At 49.7% G+C, this 23511-nt stretch overlaps 1 protein-coding gene across 8 annotated transcripts in view; it reads left to right on the forward strand.

Annotated features, from left to right (window-relative positions):
- The first annotated feature begins 748 nt into the window (after nucleotides 1-748).
- Nucleotides 749-23511, forward strand: part of ZNF532 (zinc finger protein 532) — a 110482-nt gene continuing 87719 nt past the window's right edge. For 2 of the 8 annotated variants that reach the window (XM_043558997.1, XM_043558998.1), the window contains exons 1-2: nucleotides 1866-2690; nucleotides 2817-2884. In XM_043558997.1, coding sequence (XP_043414932.1) covers nucleotides 2677-2690; nucleotides 2817-2884 — 82 coding nt within the window. In that variant the 5' untranslated portion in view covers nucleotides 1866-2676. Of the gene's footprint in view, nucleotides 974-1581; nucleotides 1785-1865; nucleotides 2691-2774; nucleotides 2885-23511 lie in introns of those variants that run through there. The other 6 variants (XM_043558991.1, XM_043558990.1, XM_043558992.1 and 3 more) reach the window with 6 other exon arrangements.

Consider the following 23511-nt stretch of genomic DNA (forward strand, 5'->3'; position numbering starts at 1 on the left):
CACCTCCAGGGAGAATTTCAGATTTCCTTTATCTGAAGATAGCGTGCCCTCTTCTTACTTATTTGCCACCATTGCGAGGAGAACAAAACACCACCTTGGCGTCAAGATCCTGGGTAGAGGCTCACGGTCTTTTTCAACCATCTTTGGCGAGGCCTTGCTTCCTTCCACTCGAGTAAGTTGCGGCTTGGGGCCACGGCAAGGACTGGGTGAGAGCCCGAAATGTCGTTGGAAAAAAAAAAAAAAAACCCAACAACCCCCAGCAGCCCTCCCTCCAGCCCCTCGGCACCACCACCCCGCTCTCCGGGGCGAAGCTGCAGCCCGGCGGCCCCGTATGGGCGAGACTTGGCAGGTCGGCGGGGCTCCTCTCGCAGCCGCGGAGTCGGCGCCGGCCGGGCGTCCGCGCCCGCCGGGCTGCGGGGCTTCGCGCTCTCGCCTCCCTTCTCCCCGAATCCTCCCTTCCCCCACCGGCCGCCCCCTCCCCCTCTGCCGCGCTCCCTTTTGTTCGCTCGCCGCTCGGGCCGCCGCCGCCGCCGCCGGGCCCGCACCCCCAGCCGTAGGCCCCGGCGTGGCGGGCCGCCCCGCCGCCGCCGCCGCCGCCGCCGCGCGGCCTAGAGCGCGCCGCCCGGGGAGGCGCGGGGCCCGGGCCGGGCGCACGGCGAGGCCGCGGCGGCGGCGGCGGCGGCAGCGGGGCGGCCCGGGGGGCGCGGGAGCCGGCAGCCCGGGAGGCGGCGGCGGCAGCGGCGGCGGCGGCGGCGGCGAGGCCGCTCCACCGCACACGCACACACAGACCCCGGCAGCGGGAATGCGGATGACACGCCCGTAACATGGAAGCCGCCGCCGCCGCCGCCGCTACGACGACAGCAGCAGCAGCCACAGCAGCAGCAGCCGGCGGCGCCGAGCTGAACAAAGGTCATCCGAGCTGCGGCCCAGACGCCCGGGCTTGACCGCTGCGAAGGCCAACCCCGGGAAGGGGGTGGGTGTGCGCCCGCGGGGCGGGGGGCGGCGAGGGGCGGCGGGGGGCGAGCGAGGGGGCGAGGGCAGCGCAGGACGGGGCGCGCGGGTGGGCTGCGGGGAGAGGCGGGCGCGCCGGCCCCTCGTGCCCACCCCTGCGGGCCGGGGCGAGCGCGTGAGGCTCAGGCCCCTTGGCCTGACTGCAGTGGCCTGTCCCACCCTGGCCTTGGGGACGGGGCGGCCTTCGCGCCCCGCCAGCCTTCTTGGGGGGGCCGAGGACGAGCCGGTTTCGCTAGGCCCCACAGGTTCAGAGAGGGGGGCCACGTGAGCGCAGGAGCCCGCTCCTTCCCCCCCCACCCCCTCCTCCAGCGCTGGCGGCTCACGGAGGATTCCTGAAAGGCCGCTGTGCCCCTCTTTCTCACTGCCCCTTGACTCGCCCCCCCCCCCACCCCCACCCCAGGCATCCCTAGTTTCCTACCCCGAGGTGAAGGGATTTGGACTTCTCCCCCCAGGTGCTTGAAAGAAGAGAAGGTTGGAGGAGGAGGAGACTGGGGGGGCGGCTGGTGGTGGTGGTGGTGGTGGTGACAGGGCTGGGAGAGAGAGGAGAGGGACGGGAGGAGGGGGCTGGGTGGGGTGGGGGTGACAGGCAGAGAGGAGCCTGGTCAACAAGCCAGCACCACTCTGCTAGGAGGCCGAGGCCGCTCCTGCAGCCGACGCATCCAGTGTGAGGAGGCACACATAGATTGCTTTCTTGGGGGCTCTTTGTCAGCCACCAACACAGAGAACACACACTGACACACAGGTACACAAAGATGTGAGCCAGGTTGTGGGAGGTAAGTGGGGGAAGGAGAAGGAGGGGGAAACAGTGTCTGCGGTGGGCTTTGGGGTGGAGGGGCCGGGGGGATGGGCCCCGAGGGGCTCTGGGGTGCTTGTGAGGCGAGCATTTCCAAGGCTGTGTGCTTGTGCGGCGGTGGGGGGACACACGATGACCTTCCCCTCCTCACGAAGACCTAAAAGGGAAGAGCAACCCCCAGCGAGATCCCCTCCGTGCTGATGATTTTCAGGGACTTGTTGGCAACTCAGGGAGGGTTGCCATAGCTTTTTTATGTAGGGTGACCAGAACCGGCTGAAACTGGTTTGAGGCAGATCAGCTCCTGAACACAATGCAGTCACTGAGCTACTACAGTGGGATAGCAGCTTCCTCCCTTCATGGCAGCCAAAAGCAGAGGACCTTGCAGGAAGGTACCATCCCAACACAGTATGTGAATGCACACTTAGACACCACACAGCACTGGTATGTGACTAATGGAGCCCTAAAAGATTCTGTGCAGAGAAGATGGGAGAAAAGGTGCAGGTTTGCAAGGTCTGAGATTAACTTGGGCTTTTCCTGCCTTTTGCTTTTGCTTAGGGGATGGACAAGGAGCTGAGATTTATGACCCTTATTAAAGAAAAAATGTGCCTTGCTAGGGTGGGGACTCTTGGTGTATGCAGTCTCTCTCTCTCTCTCTCTCTCTCTTTCTCTGTGTTTTTAACAAAACAAAACCAAAATGAACTGATGGGTTTGTAATGGTAGTTTTGTTTGTTGCTGGAGAATGCTACTTTGCATGCCTTTTTTTTTGGTTTTTTTTGTTTTTTTTTTTTTGTTTCTCTCTTGCAGGGAATGTTCTGTTTTGTGCTTTTCCTTTTAGAAGCTACTGAAGGGTGTTGGGGGTACTTCTGACTATTATGAAGGCCAAAAGGTAACAATATTGTTCTAGGAAATGAGCATAAATGCGTTCCAGTGATGCTGTAAGGCATACATGCTGTCTTTTTTTTCCTTGTAGGCCTGTTGACTGGGGCTGCTTTTAACCCTTTCATATTTGCAGAGAATGCAACCGTGTGACAGTAACTGAACATTGGGCCAAAGTCTTTCCAAAAGGTCAAGGTTCACAAGGTGAGATACGATATTTTGAGCATGAATTTAAGTGTTTATCTGAGGATCCATTCCGAGACAGACTGACAGTGGATTGGTACCCTGGAGAGAATTTGGGGTTCAGAGTGGAGAAGAGATACTCTTAATGTTATCCAAGTGTAATGGGATTAGAGTGACTTTATGATGGTATTGCTCTCCAGACCAAATCAGAATGACTTCATTAACTCGCATGCGGGTAGTCCTTCAGAAGAGGCAGGCCTGGAAAAGAAGCAAGTTTAGAGAATGGTAGGCATCAGGGCCTTGTGGAGAATGCACTGTTTTGCATAAAGACTAAAGCAGCACACATTTAGCGTGATCCCGTCGAGGACCAAAAAAAAAAAAAAAAAAAAAAAAAAAGAAAGGAAGGACTTGGCCAAATCGAGGCAGCCTCGCCTCCTTTTTAGGATTCGAAGCGTCTGATTTGCCTTTTGTTCATTCATCACCTTCCTTTTACCTTGAGCTCTGTGTTAACCTGAAAGGTTTTTCCCTCCGAGTCAAGTGGCTTTTATTGATTTTGGGGGCTGTGGACGGTGAGTTTGCCATTGGATTATTTGTGGCATACATTTTAATGTGGAATGCTAATGCAGTACCAGGAGGAAACCGGCTGGTCTGGCTTCATCTGTGAAAAGATGCCTGTTAACTCCAAGCTTTATAAGCAGTGGCTGGTAGAAAATGTCTGATGCCTGAAGAGCGTGCAGGGAGAATCGAGCTGGCATTTTAATGCACCCCCAAAACCAGAGGTTTGAGAGTAGCAGAGGGGAGGAGGCAGGAGCGAGGGTAGCCAAATGAAGAACAAAGACAGTGAGCGCTTCCGGGGGAACCCTGAACGTTTTTGCCTTGGGGTTCCTTGTGAAAAGACTGCAAGTGCCCCACGCAGAAAAACCAGCAGCTCCAGAATCCTCTCCAGTACGATGTCAGCAACAGATAGAAGGAGTTCTGTCTTCTGGTTTGGGAGAAGTACAGTCAAGAGGCGCCCGCGGAAGGCAGGATTGGAGATAAATTTCTCCCCTACTTTGAAGAGGGGATCTTGTGCCTCTCCCATTTCAGCAGAAGAGCGCCTTTTCTGAAATGCTGAGGATCTCCGAAGATGGGGCAGTGGTGCGCTGGCAGTGGGTGGGCAGAATATCTGCAGTGAAGGGTGTCAAGCACGCAAGGGTTTTTTATTGTTAGGGATTTTTTCATGTGATCGCAGAGCCTCCAGGGTGTGAGAAAACCGGCGAAAGGGAAAACAGGGGCATGGTTAGCTCAGATGCGCCGTGTAGTGCTTAATAAAGATACGTGTAATCTCGGACTGGTATCCCGGTAAATAGCCCCCACGATGGAACAGAATTCTTCACAAATCACTGTGCTAAAATTGGTTTTCAACCCGACATCATTTTCGACTGCCAGAGGTCCTGTGTCTGAGCGTGGTGGAAATCTGCTTGCGAAGCAGATCGCAATCCACGTTGCACGATATGCTGTTCCTGCCTTTCTGGTGCCAGCTAAAACTCAGATGGCTAACATGATAAACCTTAATTAGCTTAATACAATCAGCTGTTTTATAATTTAGGCCCTCACTCCTGTCTTTAGAAAGTCCGTGATTTTTTTTATTTCACTTGGACAGCCGTCTCCTCCTCTCCTCGCAGTGGCCGTTTCCGGATAGTATGTGGGAGAGCCCTTTTTTTTTGTAGGGCATTGCATGTCACAGAATGTTCTGGTTTACTCTCTCCGCGGTTTTGAGCTTTGGGACTCCTCCTTTCCCTGCCCCCCTTCCCCCCCCCCCCCCCCCCCCCCCCCCAAGGCTCCTGGAAAATCGCATTTGTTTTGCATTTAGGCCAGTCTTTCCAGCTGCAAGTGCTGTTTAAGCCTGGAGAGCTGGTTCTCCAAGCCAGCAATCAGGGGCTCATCTATGGACTGAGGTTTGTCTCAGGTGGCGATCTCTGGCTGAGGTATAACAATGTAGCAGGCCCAGGTCTCCGAAGAGGAACAGAGTTTTCTGGGCTCGCGAACGTGAATGTGAGTGCGGAGAATGAGCAGACAGCACTCTTCTTTCCTGGAAGAGGCAGGAGGGAACAGGGTGGCACCCACACTGGGGGCCCCCACGCTGGGGGCCGGGCCTGTGCCCTCGCTGCCGCGGTCACCAAGCGGGCAGCCAGCCACACCTGGAGCCTGGTGCGGATGGCCTGCGGCAGTCTCCAGGGTTGACCAGACGGCCATCCCCTCTGGAGGAGGAATGTGTGGGCTGATGAGGGTACTCTGGAAAGAAAGTGTCACGGGGTGGTCGAAGCTTCATTTTGGTCATTTGCTTCCTTCGAATTAGTTTTTCTATGTTAAGAAACATCAGAGTGGGGGCTTTTAGGACCCCCCCCCCCAGCCTCATGGTCCAGGAGAAGAGGCTCGCTTCTCTCTCTTTCGCCCCTCTTTTCTCCCAAAGAGATTCCCTGCCCCCACGCACTTTGACTCCTTTTTAAGAAAGGGGTTATGGGACGAAGGGAGCCAACCTGTACGTGGAATTTTCTGTGTATCCCCTTGACTGGGAGGAGTTAGAATTTTCAGAGTTGAGTCTCCTGTCCTCCTTTATTTCTTCCCTTGAAATACGTCCTGGGGTCCGTCTTCTGTTGGTTTCGAATAACCTTCCTCACAGCCTTGCTAGAACTCCCATCTAGCTGGTTCCCAGCTGGGGCAGAGGTTGCCCTGATGTGGGGACCTCGGGACGGTTGCCAATACAAGGGAAACCGAAAGTATCTGGGGGCGATTTGGGGTGGCCCTCTCCTCATTCCCCCGATATCTCTTCCTAATCACTACAATACGGTGACCACATCCAGGGTAAACATTAAGGACATCCACACCTTTGTGTTGATTATATATAATCTTTAACCAAGTCGTGGTTAAATAATTAACTTTTTAGAACTTTTAAATTTACTCCGTGGCGAACAGTTGTACGGGTTTTGGCACAAGCATATAGCGCTGTGTGTCTGCCACCAGCAGGCTCAGGGACTGGTTCCATCACCCCCAAAACTTTCCTCCTGCTGGACGTTGGTAGACCGACCCTTCCCACCCCCGCCCCTGGCAGCCGCGGATGTGTTCCGTCCCTCGAATGCCACACGGACGGCTTCGTTCACTTAGCGAAGTGCATTTGAGAGCCATCCGTGCTGTGGTGTATCTCCATACTTGGCTTCTTTTCTGTTGCCAACTTGGACACGGCTACGTGGGCCTATCACAGTTGATCCGTTCTCTGGCTGCGGGACGTCAGGGTGATTTCCCGTTGTGGGTGCTTGTGGATAAGGCTGCTGTAAACATTTGCATGCAGGCTTTTGTCTGAACGTCAGTTTTTATGTCTCTTCCCTAAAGACTTTGGGGTAGTGGGGTGGCTGGGTCGAATGGTCAGTACGTAAGGATTAGAAGGTTGAATGAAAATACATTCAGCACTTCTTCCTAGCTCATGGGAGAGAGAGATCTGGCCTCGTTAGCGGCAGTTAAGACTTCCCAAGCAAGAGATTGCGGCGAGCATTATCTGAAGACACACGAGAGATGATGACGGTAATAGACCACTCACGAACGTGGATGACATACTTTATAACCCAGAACTAATCGGAGTTAGCCAAAAGTGGAAACAAAAAAGCTGTGAGTGGTAAAATATCCTTTATTTCCTACAGCAATTATTTTTAATCTCCTCAGAAACATTTGGCAGTTTAATCTTCACATGGGTCTTCAGGTTCAGTAAGACACGGAACAACAACACTCGGAATCCTGGAAAGTGGTACCAGAGATCTTTGTTGAACTCTGAGTTACGTAACCAACGTATTACGAATGATAATTTGTCCTGATTTTTTTTTTTTTTTTTGACTGCCAAAATACGGGTGTTGTTTTCACATCTGTAGTTATTATCCAGCTTTTATGCCTTTTAAGGAAGTGAAAAGACTTAAGCAAGATCTGGGCAATGAAGTAGGGAGATTTGGGGAGCAGACTCCCTTTTCTGTAATTTTTATTTATTTATTTTGAGAGAGAGAGGGAGGGAGAGAGAGAGAGAATCCCAAGCAGGTTCCGCACCGTCAGCGAGGAGCCTGATGTGGGGCTCGAACTCACGACCTGCGAGATCATGACCTGAGCGGAAGTCGGAAGCTCAGCTTAACTGAGCCCCCCCAGGCGCCCCCAGCTTTTTTATACTTTAAAAAATTTCTTGGAGGATAAAATAGCGTTCAGGATTGTACAGAATGAACAGACGAAGGCTGTGGTGCTGAGACGGAGGAGAGCCCGAGAAGTGGGAAGTGATGTTACTTTGGGGATTATTTCCGCCATTTTACAGATCCCGAATGTTTAGTAAGCACCAGATGTTGTGCTAGGCCCTGGGAGTACCAAGGGAAAAGGAATCCAGAGAGAAACCTCTAGTGGGAAGTAGCCTGCAGATACTATGATAGGAATGTGAATGAGCCACCTCGTGCCCGGCGTGGAGAGGGAGGAGCCCTTGAAGAGGTGGCTTCTGTGCTGAGACAGGACCTAGTAGGTATGGCAAGCGGGCAGAGACTGGGGGAACAGCACGGGAGTCCGATGGAGCAGCCTGTGGAAAGGCGCTGAGCGAGCCTGGTGTTGCGAGCGGCGATGGGAGAGTAGGGGTGGGTGTGGGAGAGTAGGAGGTGAAGTGAGGAGGCAGGCAGGGGCCCAACTTCTGAAGGTCATTCCACACAGACCATTTGACCGGGGACTTTAGGCAGTAGAAGCGGAAAGCCTTCGCTTTTAATGACAGAGGTCCCGAGGCAGTATCTCAGGACGGAACGGAGGTTCTGGAAGCTCTGGAGGCCGGAGGCAGGGAGGTCAAATGAGGGGACCACGGCAGCGCATCTAGGAGAGAAGAGGGCTTGATCTAAGGCGCCGCGTGGGGATGGAGCCGTGGGGGGGGGGGTAGCAGTCGGGGTGGTGGAGGGGAAGGAGCCGAGGAGAGCGCCGAGGTTGCTCCTTGAGGTTGCTTGCTGCTGGTGGTGGTTGTCTGTGAGATACTGCATTCAGAAGGCAGAATGGATTTGGAAGGTGGATGTGATACAGGGAGTTCAAGTTTGGGTTGAGTCGGCCGTGGGAGGTGCCCTTGGCTGCCTGGATCTGCTTGGGTTGGAGGTCTAGACCGAGAGGGATTGGCGTGGAACAGAGGCGATAGAAGAAGAAAGACGTAAAGAAAAGGTTGCGTTTGGGGTTCCGTCAGGTGATGGTTTACACAGTCGAGGCCTTAAAGGAGGTGGTGGGGCTGAAGAACGTAAGATGCGTGCTTTGGAAACTTGGAGGGCAAGACCTTTCCAGAGAGGCAGGAAGCGGTATTAGCGGCCGACCCCTGCGGACACCGTAGCTTGTCTGGTGATCGTTTCCATCGGTTGCCCGTGCAGTACCGAAGCAGCGAGATGAGCCGCGTTCTTTTTTTCCCCATGGTGCAGGTGGGACAGTGACACAGAGACCCTGGCCAAGGCCTGCCAGTTCATAAATGATCGTAGCGACACAATTTGAAGCCTGCTCCTCACCACTAGGCTGTTCTGCTTTGGGGCGGCAGGATTGGTAGGCACGAGGAAACCATGGAAAGGGTTTAGGAGTGTGGAAGCTGGGAGGAAGGGCCTGAGACGAGGGCACAGGTAGGCGCTGGGCAGTAAAGGCACTGATAAGGTTCACATTAGAGGCGGCAGTTGATGACGGCCGAGGCGAGACAAGGTGATGGGAATACAAGTCTCCCTTGTAATTAGCCCTGTTTTCCTGACTTCGTTCATCACAGAGAGGAGAATCTGTACAGTAGAGGCAGTGTGAGAAATAGCGGCTTGAAAAGGTGGTTTTTACTGGGCACTGTAGGGTGAGGATACAAATTGGAAGGGAAGGGGAACAGAGATGGTTTTGTTTTTGTTTTTATTTGTTCTTTGAAAAGGATGGACTTAAGTTGAAAGTCGTGCTGAGAAAAATCTTTTGTTTCAATAAGAGGTAAACACCGTTAGTTAAAAGAATTCTTTGAATCATCTTGTGCAGACAGGAAGTTCTGAATTTTTCCTCTTTTAGAAGGAGACAGGGAGAGCAAATTCTACGTGATCTAAATCTGGAGACTGAAATAAGTAATTTTCAGACAAACTCAAGAGTGGCCTTTGTAGCTGTCCCATGTATTCCCCACTAAGTAACCTGTAGTTAGTTGATGGTTGCTAAAAATGCAGGTTTTGTATCGTTTCCAGTTAGATATTCGTACAACTTTACACAATTGGAGATTGCGGACATCTTGCAGGGTTTATAGAGGCCTAAAGATAAAATCAAGGTGTTGTCGTTCTTGAAGGTTTTCTCAGCCCAGCCTTTTCTTTGTGGGACACAAACTCTTGCTTTCCAGAGGCTGACTCATGGGTCCCGTAATGGGTATTGATTTTGATCATTTGTTTGTGAGGAACAAATTCTTTCTAGGGACTGAATCGTAATTGGATTGTGGAAAAACTTACTAAGTTAGAAAATTCAGAGTCCTGTGTTTTGTTTTGTTTTGTTTTGTTTTGTTTTGCTTTGAAGATTCCCTAGCTGGAAATACTTCAGATATTTATACTTGTCTTCTCATTTTCTACAGGGAGCCCAAGTGGGGAGGGAGGGTGGTCAGTAGGTAGCTAGAACCAGAACCCAGCACTCTGGCCTCCTGGTCCAAGGCAGGATGCGTCATCACCGTCTCTCTGCCGTCCAGTGTTTATTATGTGTTTGGTGGTGTAAGAACCAGCTCGTATTTACAGTTCGTATGTCACGTGAACCACACGGGGACTCCCCGGGAAGCTGGTTTTCAACTGTTCTGCTGATTTAACGTGGCGAGAGCGGGAGAGGTAGTTTGAGGTCTCTGGTTTGAGAAGCGATCGTGCCTAGTGTTGTGGTGAAACGTGGGGCCGCAGTGCATGGAGATTTTCAGTTGCCTTTGCCTGGCTCGCGGTGACATACACCTGTTTGCCCAGCCTTCGGTGACATAAGCTTGCGTTCTGCCACCAACTGGCCGTGGGACCTTGAGCAAGTTCCTTAGATCCTAGTCCATACTTTTCTTGAAGGTCGTTATGAAGAGTAAATGTGTACAAAGCGCTTAGCAGAGTGCCGGGAATGTGGTAAGTCCTCCCTAAAACCTTAGCCGTTCTGTGTTCCTCAGTGTCCCTGGTTTAGGGGCAGGGCCTTTGCCCTGACATTCTTTTCTCATCTTAGAGGGTATCGTTTCTCCTGTCCTACCTTTTACTTCGTTTTTCAGCAGATTTTTTTTTTTTTTTTTGCCCGGGACAATACACAGTGAGCATCTCCTGCCTTGTCTGTAAGGTCTTCAGTTACATCTGCCCAAATCGGCATAAAGTGGGCGACATGTAGGCCGGAGGGTGGCATCCTTGGTCCCACTTGGCCGTACGTTCACTTGTAGTTGGAAAACGTTGGATGAATTTTGCGGTTATCATCTCGTACTGTGTCTCTGCTTCCAGACGAATCCACTCTAGTCCGTGCTGGCCGTAGTCTAGGTGATGTCATTCACGTTAACCAGAGTTAAAAAAACCAAAAACCATGACTGTGAAAGTACGGCAGGTTAGCCACAGCCCCTGTTCCGTCTTTTTCCCATGTCCCTCTGCTTCCCGGGTTTGCTCGGCAGTGACCGGATACTCGTGAACTCAAATCACGTGGGGATTTGGTAGTGATGGAAGACTGAGTGGAGAAGGGATCCGAGGAATCCGTGAATGACATTCTGTCGGCTAAAACTTCTCTTGTCAGTAGGGTGAGCACTAGCCATATCTGGCCGCTGAGTTTGCAAGGTGGCTGGTCCTCACTGAGGTGAGCGGTAGGCGTGGGATACACAGCAGGGTTTGAAGACGTCTACAAAAGGGACGTAAGACATTTCATTAATGCTTTTTTATGTTGATTACAGGTTGAAATGATGCTGTTTTTGGTGGAATACAAACTGTTACTAAAGTTATCAAAAGGATGAACTTAAGATTTGTTTACCCTCCCTTCGCCCCCCCCCTTTTTTTTCCCCAATGTGACTACTAGATTTAAAACTACGTATGTGGGGACAGGGCTGGTCTGGAATGTCGGATGGACATCTAAATCAATTTAGCAGTGAACTTTCTCTGGTGCCCTGAGGTGTTCATATTCACTGACGTCGAGTTCCCCTCTTGGTTGAAAAAGAGAGCGTGAGAGTGATGTGATGTCTCCTTGTTAGAGAAACCCGTGCTCCCCTGGGTTGGACCTCTTTTCTCTCCCGGGAGTTCCTCATTTATCCCTCTGCATCACAGGATCCAGACAGCCGTGCCAGGCAGGTGTGTGCTTCAGGATGGAAAGGCAGCGTTGATCGAAAATCTGCCACATGCTAGATACTTGTCGTCCCCTGTGAAGTGTAATTAACATCCCCCCACGAGCTCCAACAGAGGTGAAGTGGATGGTCCCAGGTGGTACCACTAGCGGGCGGCTGACCCTGGATTCGGACCCGGGACGAGCTGGTTTTGAAATCATGCTGCCTTTTCCAAATACCGGCTCCTGCTTGGTGCTGGTGTCTTGTGCCTCCCGCCCAGAGTCCCATGCCTGGTCCGGGGCGCCCTTACTGTCCAGATAGCATTTCGCACACTTTGATTTTCGTGCAAGCCACGTGGGGATTCTTTGGATAATGCAGGTAGTGATTCGTAGGGCTGGTGGGGGACGAGAGTCTGCATGGCTGACACGGTCACAGGTCATGGTGGTCTGCTGGTCCCCAGACCACACTTTGAGTAGCACGGGTCTGCCCTGCTTCCCTGCTTCCTCAGCTTCCAGAGCGATCTGATTCTGCCTGACTCTGCAGGGGCTCCCCCTGCGGCTTTGCATGTGATGCCGGTGAGTGCAGACGGGCGTCAGAACTGGGTTTTGCCCGTAGGTGCCGAGACTGGCCCAAACGCTGGTTTCTGCGTGCACGCGATCTGACCAGAGCAGTTTATGCCTGTTCCTGCATCACTGCGTCCCTCCTCCTTTATCGTCTTGACCACTTTGGCACCTGTGGTCTGATAACACAGAAGATAATTTTAATACTGAGATATGTGGCAGGGGTATCCGTTTTAAGTCCTTGTGAGGGAGACCGTCCGGCCTTAAATCCACACTTGAGAGAGACTCTGCCGTGTTTGGTTCAGGGAGTCAGGATCTGAAGACAGGGGAGGACTCAGAGCTGTTGGCCGGCCACAGTGTCAGCCTCCACGCCCGACGAGGGATCGAGGTGACTTGTGAATGGGAGTCCCCGTGAGCCCACCTCACAGAGAGGTGCTGGAAGACCGGCTAATGAACCCCACCCGCCTCTCCAGCACATCATGAAGACAGCCACTGGGGAGTCCTTGGATCCGGGAGGTGTTGGGGAAGGGCTTGGTCTTCGGCCAAACAAGAAATTGAGTTTCAGGAAGGAGTTCGGTGTATTACGTGTTTTGAACTCTGAGAGACTGTGCGAAACTTTAGTGTATTTTTTAAATTTGGGAACGCGTGTTGATGAAATCAGCAAATGATAGAGCGATGTCTCTTACATGAGAGAGTTTACCGTCCCCGCGTCTCTGTAAGAAAGCTCCATTTCACAGACATCCTACTTGAATTTTAGATCTTAACTGCACATGTGGACTCTGAGTTCTAGGGCATATAAATCTGGCACACTGGGTAGGATTTGTAATGGTTGGCTAAATCTGTCAATTCCCTGTTTGGTGCAGAATCCTGTGCCTGGTGTGGGAGTGTCTTGCCTGGCCTGTGAGTGGCTGTTGAGGAGTCACAGATTGCGGGAAGGGGAGTGGGGTGGGGCCAGGGGGAGAGCAACAAGGCTGGGTGTTCGGGACGGGCAAGGCCGTGGGGCCAGCCCTGGAGAAAGGGGTTGGCACTGAGGAAGTTCGTCTGAGTTGGGGGTGAGTTCAGAGCCTTACTGGAGCACACCAGGTATCGGGGGAAGTTAGGAGCCCGAGGCTAGGTGGATGGACACCCGGAGGATGTCAGAAGGCATAGCAAAGGCGGAGGGTCACGAGTCTGGCGGGCGGGCACGAACGAGCAGACTGTGACGACGTGGAACAAGTGGGTACTTCAGGTCCAGGACCGCAGCGACAGGCGATGGTGGGAATGATGCGCGTGGGCCCAGGAGAGGCCCACGGGAAGGTTGTGGGGTGAGCGAGCAGGTGAACGAGTGAGGGCGGTGTGAGCCACCAGCGCTAGCGATCGCCGGATAACGGAGTCAGAGCCAGCTTCGCCTGGCAGCCTGCATGTGCTGTGGCGAGTGAGGACCCTCGTCGCTCAGGTGGCTGAGGTCGGGAGTAGGACCGGGAGAAGCAGTAGCTCCTGACGGCGTAAGAGTCACACGGGCAGGCGTTAGGACGCAAGATCGTTTGGAGTTTGCGTGACTTCACGGGACACGTGATCAAGACCTAGCTTTTCAAGCTAACACCGGCAGAAGAGGAGCTGATCATACGGCCGTGGCTGCTGCCAGGAGTAACTCCATTGCCCTGCACACAGTTCGCTGTGTCCTTTTCGGGGCCGCGTGTCTTCGGCTGTCTCCTTGCGCCTCTCCCTTGGCAGAACCGCGGACTCTTTCTGGCGCCCTTGGCCAGCGTGGCTGTCCCCCAGCCCCTGTTTCCGCGTCCTTCCTCTAGACTGCTAGTAACGTCAGCTGTATTCCTCAGTCCAGCTTCTGGTTCTCAAGACCACAGTCTGGCTGGTCCTGGTCTAATCAGCCGTGACTAGGGGGGCGGGGTTACTGCTGACCCTAGAAGGGTGATAGTTTTCACTGGGCTCGTGAAGCACCCCCGAGGGGTCTGCTGCCTGACAAGAGGGTGGTCTCATCCTGTTTTATGCCTGAGAAACTTGAGGCTCCGAGAGATGAACACACGTGTCAAGGCTAAGTTGTTGGGAGTTGGCATTGCTGCCTGGATCTTTCTGACCCCAATTCTACACGCTTTACTGTCGGTATGAGCTCTTTTGAGTGTAGAGATGGAATCTTTCCTCCATTCTCTATTTACTCAAAATCACAAAAAACACCACGTTTAGCTTTTAGCGTTTGCTCCCTTAAATGCGTAGTGAGTGGGTGCCGATTGTCCAGTAATGCAGTGGACTGAGATCCTGGAGGGGGGAAATTTGGCCAAATGGCTGGAGGATTTGTTCAAGCCTCATGTTTAGGGTCTCATGGGTACATAGATGTATACTTGAGGCCCCCGCCTAGGTAGTTGTGTGTGTGTGTGTGTGTGTGTGTGTGTGTGTATGGATATGCATGTTTGGGGCCCCTCATAGGTACATATCTGTTTGGCAAAAGGCAAGTCTGGCTTATTGGGCCAATGTTAATTTTGGGAGAGATTAAACACATAGTTTAGCACTTGAGTAAGAATAATTAGGCCTTAATGGTTTTGATTTCGATGACTCACAGAATTGTAAAACATTTCTTTCTGTTCCTCTAATTTTGAGCCTTAGGATAGTGTTGACCTCCATTGGAGTTTCGCATTTAGCTCTAACCTCTTTGGTTACACAGAGCTCTTATTTCAGGCCACTGAGGATAGGAAAAACTCGTCCTGCATGTCTTGTGCTTCTTAGAAGACCTTGCCGGGCCGTCCCATCTGCAAAAGGCAGAAGGATGTTCATTCTGTCCCAGGGAGTTGCTAGGAGTTCTGATGGCATCGATCTTGTTGTCATCACCTATCCGAGACCATCAGAGCTGTGGCTTCATTTCTTCTAGGGCTCTTTCTGTGCTACAGTCCTCTCGCTGACCTGGTGTTGATGTTACGATAACTCCAAATAATGAGTACTTACTATATTCCAGATAGCCCACGTAGGAGTGAGCACCTACTTGGATTGTTTAATGCGACTTTCACAAAAACCCTAGGAAGTGGATCTTGTTATTTCCATTTTTCATTTGAGAAACAGAAGCCTAAGGAGGTTAGAAACTCGCTCAGAGTCTTGCAACTTGTAAAGGGAAGAGCCAGGCCTCCCTCTGATTTGTCTTACCTTACCCCAAAGCCCATGCTCGTAACCGCTACAACATACTGTGGTTTATAGGTGTCATTTCTATCGCTAGTCGGTGGCAGGCTCAAATATCTTTGAGGCTCAGAGCCACTGCTTCTGGGTCAACCAGTATTTCTCCTGTTGTCTGGATCTGTGAGGTATTTCTGGCTTTCTCCATGACACTGATGTATCGTGGCTCTGGGTACTGAACGTAGGTAAACGTTGAGAGGTCCCTCGCTCCCTTTCCTGATTTTTCTTCCTTTAGCATACATATGTGTACCTACTTTGTGCTTGTGCATTTAAACATTTTTTTTTTTTAAACGTGTATTTATTTTTGAGAGGCAGAGAGAGGCAGAGCATGAGCAGGGGATGGGGGGGGAGAGAGAGAGAGATACAGAATCTGAAGCAGGCTCCAGGCTCTGAGCTGTCAGCACAGAGCCTGACGCGGGGCTCGAACTCACAAACGTGAGATCACGACCCGAGCTGAAGTCGGACACTCGACTGACTGAGCCACCCATGTGCCCCTGTGCCTGTGCGTTTTAAAACACAAATCGCCTCCTTTGGGCATGATTGTAGAACCGGCCAAGCGTTTTTGTCGTCATTGCTGTGGCGTTAAAGTTAAGGCAGAGCCCCTTTGGAATTGCCTTTTTAATTGTTCTTCTCCTCCGTATTTGGAGATTTGTTACATACTCTTTCCTGAGTCATCTTGGGTCCATGGGGAGGTGCCCCTGGAGAGGAGCTACCTGGAAACACGACTTACAGGTTGTTCAGGAAAATGGGCCGGAAGCATCTCCCCCACACTCCACTCCAGAATGCATTCCTGTTTCCTAATACTACCCCCCAAGGAGGACAGTTACTCTTACCTTGTGTCAAGCCTGTCCCAACGATGTCTCACCCCAGAGCTTCCGGCTCCTGATACTTTTGGGTTAGTGCTCCCCGGCGTGAAGCCTGGGTCCCCAGAGTGGAGATTCGCACTGGGAGCTCACAGCAGCACTTGAAGGGTCAGGGAAGCCTTGAGAGAAGAAAGCTGTGTGAGCGTGTGTCTGAGCACACGCACGCACGCGATTGACCCGGCACGTCCCGCGTTCCGGGGCTGTGGCGTCCCTTCTCTCTGGCGGAACATTCCTGGGTGAACATCCTTCAAGCTGTTGGGTTGTCACTGATGAACTTGGTGAAAAATGGGAGGGCCTTGAGAGGAATGGGGAGAGAGCTTCCAAGGATCTCTTCCTTTTAATGTAACATGGTGACCGGTGAAATGATGTGACTCGTTGTTGTCCTTTGTGTTTTTCTGTTTGCCGTCTGCTCCGGGAAGAGAACTGGAGAGTGAGTTTATTTGTAAAGTCAGCAGCCAGTAGGCCTGCTGTGAGTGACAACTGAGGGGGATGCTCTGCGTTGTATTAGGTAGAATGGAGTAGTACCTCTCATAATTCCAAACACGTTTTATACAAAATTGGCGTCTGGTGAGAATTGTTTGATGCTCAGGCGACGGCATCACTTTGCAATGCGAGGACAGTTGTGATAATGACCCAGGGAGCTGTTTGCGCGCACCTCTCCTGAGTCGGCGGAGAGGAACGGGGTCGGGGTGAGCCTGAGCTGTGCCCACCAGCACCTCCACCTAGAAGTCTCCTGTGGATGATGTTGGGGGGAGGGGGCAGGTTTATGGTGATTTATTTAAGAGGATTAGGTCTTGGTGAGAGGGGGGCAGGGTCACAGGGGAAAATCTGTTTACTGAGAGCAAGGCTTTTCAACTTAAAAAAAATTTTTTTTTTTTTTAATGTTTACTTTTGAGAGAGAGAAAGACACAGAATGTAAGTGAGGGGAGGGGCAGAGAGAGAGGGAGACACAGAATCCGAATCTGAAGCAGGCTCCGGGCTCAGCTGTCAGCAGAGAGCCCCACACGGGGCTCGAACTCACAACCCGCGAGATCGTGACCTGAGCTGAAGTCAGACACTTACTGAGCCACCCAGGCGCCTCCCACCCCTTTAAAAACATTTTTATTTTATTTATTTTCGGGTTTTCGGCTTTAGTGCTCAGTGCGGTGTTGCGGGGCTCCCCTGTATTGTGGGATGTTTGGCAGCCTCCTGATGCCCATAGCGCACTCCTCAGCCCCCGCCAGGTTGAGACGACCAGGAATGTCTCTGGACCTCGCTAGACATTAGTGGTGGCGGTGGTGATGGGGGAGAAGGGGCAGAATCGCCCCCACTTGAGAACCGTGGGCTTAAAACCTTTTAGCAAGAACAATACTTCCAGACTTTGGGTAGTAAGAATATAAACAAAAATGTTTGCAAATACACGGTTCCTAACGTTTGTTTATTTTTGAGACAGAGAGAGAGGGAGAGTGCGAGCGGGGGAGGGGCAAAGAGAGAGGGAGACACAGAATCCGAAGCAGGCTCCAGGCTCTGAGCTGTCAGCACAGGGCCTGACGCGGGGCTCGAACCCATGAACCGTGACATTATGCTGAGCTGAAGTCGGACACTAAAGCGACTGAGCCACCCAGGTGCCCCTGTTTGCAAATATTTTAAATTTAGTACTTAAAACTAAAAGAAAAGTTGCTGGTAAAATGAATAAGAAACCGCAGAAACTAGATCTGCTAGTTGTAGCATTTCAGGGACAAAGTCTTCGGTTGCGGGATTTAGGATTTATGTATGAAAATTTAGAAGGCTTATTCAGGTGATAAAGGAAAACTGCTTTGAAGTTCTCCTTTGTATACTTGAAATATCCCTTCCAATTTAGAAAATCTGTACTTTGAGCTAGAGTTGCAGAGATGCTACTAAAAAGTGTGGTATTTATAAAATGCCAAAAGAAGCCTTCTAAAGCTTTTACGAGTTTCACTGCTGAACGAGGAATCCTTTGTTTTAGCACGTAAAGGGGCAAGTGAGTTCTCAAGTTTGAAATATTGGAATTCATCAGACATGTTTCAGAAAGCACCTTACATCTATGAGTGAAGAGATTTAGATATTTTTTCTTGCTTTCTTGTGAAACTATTTGAATAACCCACTTCAAGCAGAGGCCATAATGAATTTTCCTGAAGTTTATTGATGGTGACAGATTTAGCCCAGACTCTTTCATTATTTCTATGAACTCATTGATGAATTAGTAAATTGCCAGCACAAAGGTCCTTTAGTTGAAAGAATGTAAATCCAATGGGAAATAGGGCTCATACAAAAGTACCTTTGACAGAATTGCTAAGATTGATGATTTTGACTATCCCTAAGTTCATAGAAAACTTGAACTTTCATCTGCTGCCCTGTAGGTACAAGATTTTGAAAATGCACACCTCCACTGGGTGGATGAACTTCAAAAAAATATTCTTGCCCTGTCTGCCAATCCCCTGTTCTTCTCTAGATTAAAGTGTCAGAATGTTCGGTGTGTGTCCTGAGCCTTTCTGTTCCTTTTATGTATCTATATGGAGAAACGTAAAATGCAATGTTTTTTAAAAATTTTGTTACAAACTGTGTTTTTTAAAAATTTTAATGTAATTTAGATACTGTTTTATGGCCTGATTTTTTTTTTTCTCACTAAATAGTATACCTTGATTGTTCCATATCTACCTTACTTCTAATGACTGCATAATATTCCATAATAATCATTTAAAAAAAAAGGGTGTACCATGAATGATGTGAATACACTTCATACTATTGAATTGTAGGGGCGCCTGGGTGGCTCAGTCGGTTAAGCTTCCGACTTCGGCTCAGGTCGCGATCTCAAAGTTTGTGAGTTTGAGCCCCGCGTCAGGCTCTGTGCTGACAATTCAGAGCCTGGAGCCTGCTTGGGATTCTGGGTCTCCCTCTCTCTCTCTCTGCCCCACCCCCACTCACACTTGTCTCTCAAAAATAAAGAAAAAGAAATGAAAATAAATAAACTTAAATATTAAAAAACACTATTGAACTGTACACTTGAAAATGGTTAAGATGGTAAATTTCATGTTATCTGTTTTAGCACAATTTCTTGAAAATTTATTTTCATTTATTTTTTTAGAGAGAGATTGCATGTGCGTGATTAGGGGAGGGGCAGAGGGGGAGAAAGAGAGAATCTTAAGCAGGCTTCACGCTCAGCATGGAGCCGGAAGCAGGGCTCGATCCCGTGACCCTGGGATCACGACCTGAGCCGCAATCAGGAGTTGGATGCTTGGCCGAGACTCTCAGGTGCGCCACCACAATTTTTTTTTTTTTAATTTTTTTTTCAACGTTTATTTATTTTTTGGGGGACAGAGAGAGACAGAGCATGAATGGGGGAGGGGCAGAGAGGGAGAGAGACACAGAATCGGAAACAGGCTCCAGGCTCCGAGCCGTCAGCCCAGAGCCTGACGCGGGGCTCGAACTCACGGACCACGAGATCGTGACCTGGCTGAAGTTGGACGCTTAACCAACTGCGCCACCCAGGCGCCCCACCACAATTTTTTTAAAAAGGACATACCATAATTGATTCAATCATTTCCCTGCTAATCTACATGTTTTCCAGGGTTCTGTGGCACCAGACATTTTTATATGCTTGCCTCTCACTTGAGAAGATTTAATACGTTTTCAACGTTGCCCCTGTGCCCTAAGATCAATGACATGTTGTCCAGATACAGCAAATAAGATGCTTGCCCTTTTTCCTTTGGGACAAAAAACTAAGGAAAAGAGCCGTTTTTTTGTTCTTTCTGGACTTTTAAGAATGTATTGGTTGTGGGTGTGCCTCTGGAGAGTGAGATTCCCATGGTGATCTCCTTAGCTGAAGGTTCCTTTTCATCACGCCCGAGCTCAGTGGGTGTCTGTCTAGGCAAGCCCTTGCCCTGAGCACCTTTTTATTGTCCTACACCAGATTTCTGCAGAGACGCAGCCCAGGCAGCTGTTCCTGGAGGGGAAATGGAGGAGGACACCCCTAGGGAGAAGGTGCACGTCCAGATGTCCAGATAACGGAGTTCTGGTAGCCAGGTGTGGCCAGCCTGGTGACGCAGCTTACCCCATCGCGCCCTTGCGCGGGCTCAGGAGGCCCTGGGCCGAGCTGAGCAAGCTGTTCCGGTCCTGCCTGCAGTGCTTTGGTTTTCAGTGAACTCTTACCTCGAGCTTTTCTAGCAGAGCCATCATTGTGAAATGCTGACCTGAAGGACAGCCCTGCCCTTTACCCTTGACAGTCTGCTTTCTAAAGAACAACATGGGACAGGTATTTTGGGAAGCTCTGTATATTCAGTAAGTAGATCTTGCACTGCTCCAGACCTTAGCACTCACGGCAAGTGAGCACAATTCTATTTTTGACTCTTGAGCAAAGAAAAAGCAGTGGTCATGTGGATTGAGTGGAGGTGCTTAATTTGGGTATGTCTGGTAGAGGTTTAGTCCCAGGGTGACCCGGCAGCCCGTGTCCTGTGCCTTTTGGGCCATTGAGGTGGTCTGGGGGGGAGAAGAAGGAGGTCTACGAATGGTCTGGTCCACCGCAGCAGTGAGGGACCTGTCCCCTTCCCCCTGGGCCCCCACAAGAACCACAAAGCAAAGCAGAGCCCCCAAGCTGGAGTGCGCAGGAGCGTCTGGGTCACGGGGGACTCGCCAGTGTTGTGACCTCTGCCAAATCCTAGACCCTCTCTGAATGCCAGAGACCACGCTGAGCCGGGGGCGAGCTGTGGTTAAGTCCCACTTCCTGAGGAAGTGACCGAGGCAGCCCGGCTTTTGAAAGCTGCTTCACCCTCCAGCCCCAGGGGCCTAGAGGAGTAGAAATCACACGCGCGCTGATTTTCCTTTGAGCAGGGGCTTTGAAATGAAAGCCCTCCGCAGACGTTTTTGTTAGGTTAGTGCTCTGCTTTCAAAAATCATTTTACTGCTCTACTAGCGTAGTTAGTTCTGTGGATGTCCTGTACTCTGGGAAATCAGAACCCTGAAGGAGCAGAACTAAGTGTCTTCCGTGAAGGTTTTCTGGGATTACGCTCCCATCTCGTGTAAGAAACACAACGATTTTTTTTTTTTTAAAGGAATGTAATCGCTTGAATAACAAAACGCCATCTTTATGGGATATTTAATTTCATACAGGAAGACTCAGGATGGAATTCTTAGGTAGTTTTCTAACAGGAAAATGTGGAAAGCTGGGCATTTTGGAACTTGTATGTGATGTTAGTAAACTACATAGGAAAATTAATACTAAATCCCTTAACTGCGCTCGAAAGTGAAGAGCTGCTTCGAATGTACCCTTTCGTGGCTCGATATCATTTGTCTTCTAATTCTGTAAATATGAAATCGGGTATTTTTATTTTGAGTTTGTTTTTTTTTTAAAGGAGAATGTTTCTGATTGAATCTTTTCCTCTCCTGCTCCCCTCCCCCCCACCCCCCCAACTTCAGCATATTATGCTGTATTTTCTCCTTTCTTTTCTTTTCCTTTTTCCCAAGCATTTAGATAGCACACGAGTTAAAAGCTCTGAAGTTAGCTACGTAGAGGTAAACAAACTTGAGCCTGACTCTTTCTAGGTAGGTTGCCACAAATAAAGAAGGGGTTCTTGTTCAGGCCTTACCTGAAATCCACCAGGTTGTCGTTCTTGAGCCGTATAACGTATTTCCTTGTTTTGTCTTTCATTTTTTCTTCATATTTTCCTTGCCTCTTCATAGATACCTTTTCCATTTTCCATAAAATAAAGTTATCAAGAGAACAGCATTCACATTACCTTGTACGTTCTATTGAAAAGGACATTTTTCCAGAAGTGGAGCAGGTGCTTCAGAAATATAAACTCCTAAATAAAACGAAGTACCCTTGTCAGTACTTAACTGTTATCACCTGGGCTTATCCAAACATTTGCTTCTCTTCCACCCAGAGGGCAGTTACTGTGCCCAGGGCCCCATTTCTTCACTGCTCTCTTTCACTAGAAGGGTAGTTATTACCTCTTTAGCAACTTCCAGGTATTTTTTTTTTTTTTTTAGACTTTTAATGGTACTTGCTATCTGCTTGCTAATAGCCCATCCGTCTCAATTGCCTTGGTAAAGGAATTTTTTTTGTCTCCCCTCCTCTCTTTTTTGAGAAATGTAAAATGTAGTAAAAAGTATAGTATCAACTGTACATCAAGCACTACCTGTTTGATCACCAGCCGCTGTTTTAACTGTGAATGTATGCACGCTGGGTTCCCTCACTCTCCCCTCTCCCCTCCCCTCCGCCCCGCACATTTTCCTCTCTTCCTCCCTCCCTTCCTCTCTTGCTTCTTTCCTTCTGTTTTTTCCTCTTCCTCTTTCCTTGGACCTCTCCGTGTTCATCGGCGAATGTCTCCTTCCTTCCTTCCTTTTAGAGGGACCTGGGACCCTTGTACTTAAAAACATTTAAAAATCACCAGATAGGAGCACCTTGGTGGCTCAGTCAGTTAAGTGTCCGACTTTGGCTCAGGTCATGATCTCATGGTTCGGAGTTCGAGCCCCGTATTGGGCTCCGTGCTGACAGCTCAGAGAGCCTGGAGGCTGCTTCAGAGTCTGTGTCTCCCTCTCTGCCCCTCCCCTGCTCATGTTCTGTCTCTCTTTCTCTCAAAAATGAATAAACATTAAAAAAATTTTTTAAAAATCACCAGATATATGAATTATGCTTTATCAATGGGGTTAAATAGTTCTCTTATACTTGAGTTTTGGTTTGTGCTTTTGCACGTTTGAAACCTATATATTTATTTTTAATAAAAAAAAAAATGTTTATTTTTGAGAGAGAGAGGGAGACAGACACAGAATCCGAAGCAGGCTCCAGGCTCTGAGCTGTCAGCACAGCCAGACGCGGGGCTCGAACTCAAGAACCGTGAGATCATGACCTGAGCCGAAGTCTGGATGCTTAACCGACTGAGCCACCCAGGTGTCCCAAAGCCTCTTTATTTAAAATAGGAATTGACTTAGAGGAAGTAAGCTTGACTCAAGGTACCTTAGAAAGGTGACTACGTACCTCAATATGTCTTTCTGACCAGCCCTTTTTTTATGGTCGACCCGTATGATTTCCTTTCTAATCCTGGCATGATATGATGTTAAGTGCCAGCCTCAACCAGTTTGCTCTTTCTCCTAAAGCTTGCAGAACTTCTGGGTTCATACTTTCTTTGAGCTGGGAGAAGTAGCTTATTGTTTAGATAAGACTTCCGTCAGGCTGAGATCCCTTAGGAAAGTAGAAGTGAAGAGTACTGAGACATCAGACGTGGATAAATAGAGATAAATACATTACACGTTTGTGGGTAAATGCTTATCCACAGACAAGCCTAGTTTACCGCAACATCTAGAATATGTCGTCTCGATGGATGGAATGACGGAAGTTGAACAGAAGGGTTATGATTTATGAGCATGAGTAAATGATTTTAATGTCTGTTGCCCTCATCTTTCATTTTACAACATCAGCTAAAAATACATCTTTAGAATTTTAAAGCAAATGGGTGAAACTCCACACTGTATATCTTAAAGGTTATTTTTTGAAGTGTGCTTATTTTTGCAAGAATTCTCCAGGAAAGGTCTCTCTCGTGGTTCCTTGCCTCGGCCAAATCTCTTTGGAAAATATCAAAATCTAAATTTAAAAGGGTATTCTTGAACAAATGTATGCACTGAATTAACATGAACATATGTCCAGCATGATGGAAACATGCATAGACATGGAAAGATATTGGTGAACGTGACAAAGCTTCTTACGTTGAAAATGTATATGTGTGTTTATATTTATGTTTATGTGTGCATTTACAAGTCTATATCCCAAATGTTATCAGAGCTTACCTCTGACGAGTGGACCTCCTGGAGACTTTTGCTTCT

The sequence above is a fragment of the Prionailurus bengalensis genome, chromosome D3, assembly GCF_016509475.1.
Source record: "Prionailurus bengalensis isolate Pbe53 chromosome D3, Fcat_Pben_1.1_paternal_pri, whole genome shotgun sequence".
In the NCBI taxonomy this organism is placed as follows: domain Eukaryota; kingdom Metazoa; phylum Chordata; class Mammalia; order Carnivora; family Felidae; genus Prionailurus; species Prionailurus bengalensis.